The sequence below is a fragment of the Lactuca serriola genome, chromosome 2 (genome assembly GCF_051521515.1).
Source record: "Lactuca serriola cultivar US96UC23 chromosome 2, Lser_US96UC23_V15, whole genome shotgun sequence".
NCBI lineage: Eukaryota > Viridiplantae > Streptophyta > Magnoliopsida > Asterales > Asteraceae > Lactuca > Lactuca serriola.
The window spans coordinates 235936550-235941724 of record NC_136409.1 but is presented as its reverse complement, the minus strand read 5'-3'; the positions used below and the strand labels follow the sequence as shown (position 1 = coordinate 235941724).

The 5175-nt window shown below is 34.4% G+C and overlaps 1 protein-coding gene across 1 annotated transcript; it reads left to right on the top strand.

The window, feature by feature from the left end:
• The first annotated feature begins 1306 nt into the window (after nucleotides 1-1306).
• LOC145088929 (uncharacterized) lies at nucleotides 1307-4429 on the top strand. The gene is made up of 4 exons (XM_079027413.1): nucleotides 1307-1756; nucleotides 2905-3423; nucleotides 3737-3904; nucleotides 4041-4429. Exons 1-4 carry the CDS (start codon nucleotides 1652-1654, stop codon nucleotides 4131-4133), a joined length of 885 nt encoding a protein of 294 aa, XP_078883539.1. The 5' UTR covers nucleotides 1307-1651; the 3' UTR covers nucleotides 4134-4429.
• The last annotated feature ends 746 nt before the right edge of the window (nucleotides 4430-5175 follow it).

The following is a 5175-nucleotide window of genomic DNA, read 5'->3' as shown; positions in this document are numbered from 1 at the left end:
TATGAACGGTTACATCAAACTAAAAGACAAGAATAATAAATGTAAAGACAGATAGACACATTCGGAAGTATACACCATTTTGGAACATTTGCACTTGATCATTCTCTCTATTCCGGACACCAACTTGTTATGTTCTTTGTTTGCTTAGATTAGTTTACTTTTGTTCTTTATACTTGAAGTGTATCCGATCGATACAAACCTTCAGCTTCCACTGATACAAGCTCTAGTCGAGAAAAACCCACCATCTATAGATCTAGACCTCTGAATTCGGATTGATTCAAAACCAGGATGTTTTGAAAGAGATGAACTAAAATTTTTTTGACTCGCCACTTCTTTTCAGGAAACATCCTTATTCTTTTGTTTAGTTTCTTGAACCATGGTAACATCAACTTATTTCTTTTTACCCATTCCATTCGATATCTTCATCGGAATTCACTTCAACAAACTTTCCATCAATCTCATTCTCATACTTTGACGGTTCTTGAAATTTACCATCTTCTTCACCTTGTTCATTTATTTCACCTTCCTCATGTTCTCTATCATTTTCATCATGCATCTCATGCACCTGTATTGATTCCCCCTCTTCGTAATTATTCGAAGTAGAACCTTCTTCTGAACATCCATCACATGTATTACTACTAGACATCCAAGTTGATGTCTCTCAAATCTGAATTATATACTCTTGATCATAAACATTTACCAAGCAAGTCTTTGAAATTGTACCTTTAATCTTTGTTGAAATACAATCACCTTTAATCCACGAGCAATACAATCACCTTGATCATCATCTAAAAATAATACCTCTCCCCATATCTATTCATGAAACTCAAGGATCAAAATTCATCATATTTTATTTATGAGAAATCAAATTTCCTTATATTTTTTCTTTCTATCATCTTTCTATATACTTATGAATGTGACATGTATCATATTTAATAGAATTGATAAATTTTTATTATATTTATCATTGATAGGAAAAAAAGAGAAGGTTATTTAATTTCTTTTATTTATTGTGTTTAGCAACAGTTGAATGAGATGTAAATGAGTATTGGTTTATTCGACATGCTTTTAAACTGGATGGCACAAAAAACAATGATAAACCAGATATTTATAAGTACCATATATGGAAAACAATACCAGTAATTGCATTATCAAATTGTTATATAAATGTAATTGTGGAGAGCTACATACACATTTATATATATATATATAAATGTATAGTTATAGTTTGGACCAATGTGCATGGGGTCCACAACTGCTGTCGGCTTGTAGTCACAGGCCCCCATATAAATCAATGAAGCAGGTACATGAACTCCATAGTCCGTCCATACAAATACAAAATCATCATAGAGAGGACCTCTCATCCTCCTCCTCCTCCTCCTCCTCTCTGTTCTTTTGTGCTTGAACTGAATCTTCTTCCCGTTTCTTAATTCTACCTTCTTGCTGCCTTTATGTTACTTCCACTTGCTGCTGGTTTTGCAGCATGGTTTTTGGCTTCTTAATGTGAAAAAACACTCACCTTTTCACCTTTGAAAGTCAATTCGGGTGTGTGTATCTTTAACCTCAGAGCTCTCAAGTTTCTTGAGAGGAGAATAAAAAACCAGACAAAAAAAAAAAAAAAGATCATCTATTTTTTACAAGAAAACGAGAAATGTATGCTGAGACTGGCCTAATGTTTCCTTATTTTCAGAACTTCTCAACTGATGTTCAACAATTTGATGATTTCTGTCACTCACAGAAGTCTATTACTTGCTTGGTAATTCCATTTACGGTCTTTCTTTTTCTCTCTATTAATCGTACTCTGTTAAATCCGTTCTTCTTTCCATCACCTTGAATGCTGTATTTGATTAGGTCTTATATATATGCATGTATGATTTAGGGTTTTTGAGATTTTTGATTGAAATGCATGGTTACTTTATCGTATAGCTAGTTATCGTAATATTATGTGTTACTTAGTGTAGCAATTAAACCTCCAAAGATGGGTTCTTGGTGGTTTTTGACTTCTTGCTATCTTCTTCATTCCTGAGGGATTAAGAAATTAACTGATTCATGAACTTATTTTAGTTATCAAGAAACCCCTTTTGAATTCCTTCAGGAACTGGCGAAGATTTCAAGAAATGCTCAAGAATTTTCTTGGCAATCAAAGAGAGTTGTGTGTGGATGTATATATTCGTTCTTTCCCATTGTGAAAGGGTAGTGAGAATCGTTGATTAATGTCCATTTCAGTGTTGTTTTCCAATGTTCTTGAATAGAAGGGACATATTCAGCTATCTTATTGTTTACCCATTCCTCAATTTGTTAATATCTGATGTCAACTTGTATTAAAGATTCACCTTTTCACCGCACTCACCAGAACTCAAATCAACCAAAAAAAAAAAAAGTAGGATAAATGGAAAAGCTAAAGCAAAGGTACCACTTCTGTAGTAATTTGCTCCAATAGTTTTGATTTACGGAAATTATAATCTCACTAAAGGCAATTGACCTAATAAAGTTGCTTTTGATCTTTCTCACTTGTTTAAATGCGAACCAGTGCGCTACAAGCCAACCCCATAATATTCTTGAGTGTTCGTAAGTCTTACCTCACCATCGGTTTCCATTTTCACAAAAAAATAAAAAAAAAAATAAATCGTCTACTTCATTTTGGGAAGATTATTCGGTGCAAAAGTCATTACATTGTCTCTAATGAATCAAGTTGTAGTAGTTTAACCCTAAAATCAGACCATTGGATCTTTACGATAGTGGAGGGTAGTTATTTTCTCAAGATTTCTTCTTATAAATTCAATTTTTGTTAGCTAAGACATTTGGGAATCATGTATTAGTTCATATATGATTTGTTCGTTTCTTGATTGATTGTTAAATGAGAATTCTTGTGGTTTCTAATGAATCTTTATTTGGTATGTTCAGGATAACCTAATTCAGACCTCCACTATATCAGATTATGATCTTGGGGGCGAAGGGGATCTTTTCAAAGCACCTGAACCTATAATTGAACAGCCATTAATCAGCCTTGATCCTATGACATCTGCAATTGCAATGATCACTTGTGGAGAAGACACCATTTCCCCCCAAGAACTCAAAGTTACAGATATCGAATCACTGCAGAACGAAGAGTTTCTGAATGACGTTTTCTATGAATGTAAAAACATCTTGGCTCAAGAAGCAGCAGCAGCAGCAACTGAATCATCACCATTATCTGAAGTCCTAAGTTTCAGTTTCCCAGTGGTTGCAACAGATGAAAACACGGTTGCAAAGGAGAACGTCCATCCATCATGTCAAATCCCAAAAAGCATGAGCGCTGATAATTTAAACTCAATGGATTGGATTCAAGGGGCTCAAATTAAGCCAAGTTTTCTGAATTTCAGTGAATTGGATTTTGGGAATGCTTATGGTATGCGAAGGGCTTTCAGTGATGGAGACATAAAGGTCATATTCGATTTATTTTCTACATTCATTGTATATGCATATGAGAATAGAGTTTGTATGATTCAGATTTTGTATTTCAACATATTAACTAAAAAGAATCTATCTGTAAAGGGGTACTAAACCTTGGCTTTAAAACACCTCGATCTGTTAACTACAAATATTACCACGGCTAAGCACTGAGCCCAGTTATTATGCAAAGACCTAAAAAAAACATGGGACAATCAAGCAAAACACAAACTTATCTGGTATTATAGAATCAATCAAGAAAAAGAAGTTCTGCCTTATATTGATAGTGGTTTTTCTTTTATGACAGACCCTTGCGGATGCAAACACCAACACAGGACTGATTCAATATCCCCTTGGGCTTGGACAGCAGCAGCAGCCACCACTAATCAGTGAGCGTGCCATTGAAGACCGTATGCAAAAGCTCTCAAGATACAGGAACAAGAAAACAAAGAGGAATTTTGGCAGAAAAATCAAGGTAATTACTCTGAATTATCTATGTATTCAAATCACATATGCACATTTCTAGACCTGCTTAAGCGCAAGTAGTTGGTTTTATTTGTATGAATTTAATTTGAATTGGGGTTTCTGGTTCTGGGTTTTTTTTTTTTCAGTATGCTTGCAGGAAGGCTTTGGCGGACAGTCAGCCAAGGATCAGAGGAAGGTTTGCAAAAACAGATGAATCTGAGATGTTGTTGAGAAAGTAGTGAAGAAGATATATATAGAGAACATCAGCATGTAGAAATTATCAATAGATGAAATGAAGAGAAGAAAATTATTGTGGTAGCTTTACAATGCCAATGCCACCCTCCCCCAGTGGTCAAAGTCAGAGTGAGTAGTAGGGTTTGCTAAATAAGGAAAGTAGCTAGCTAGCAAGAGAGCCTCTCGATCATAATCATCATCTCTTATTATTTGTAATAATCTTTTAATTATAGTCCCCGTAATGCTCGCTCAACTTGTCTTGTATATAAAGTATTTGTTGAATAACTTGTTTTAATTTAAATTCTTGTGCATGTGCGACTCCTTTCAGATCAAAGATTAAAAAAAAAAAAAAAAAAAAAAAACTGATTTCTTTTGGTCATAATTAAGAATCAAATGTTGCGCCTTGTAATTTGATTGATAGGAAAACACCAACCAGATATGAAAGACGCTTTCATCCAATCGATATACACATACCTTTCATGAAAATCATCATTTTTATGAAAAAAACCTCAAGTCCAGAGAGAATAACAAGGTGAAATGGGCCATACAACCCACCCACCCACCTCAATCCTCCTCATGTGGGATCATTCTTGGCATTGTTTTCCAGTGGAGTCCATACGTGTCGCTTACACAACCTATATATATCATCAACTCTGCAAAATTTCCTTCTATAGCCAAGTGAAAAGCATCATACCAATATCAACTCAAACTACAAAATGCTTTTTAGGAATACAAAATGGATCCACATATAATTACGTGTTACTTTCTGCGTCATCTGCAAATATACCAAAATTCTAGATAATTAAAATTATTTACTACTCAAGATACCACATAATTGACACTGATTTTGATATTACCTTGATGTCCAAGGTATGAACCGGACAAAAAAAATACCCCTAGAACTAAATTGTCCCAGATTCCTAAAATACCCCTAGAACTAATTTGTCCTAGATTTCCTCTTGTGATAAACCAGTTAATCTAACAATCACCCTCTTAATTTGTTTAGCCATACCGACCACTCGTTCAAAACAATGTTTAATCACCTTC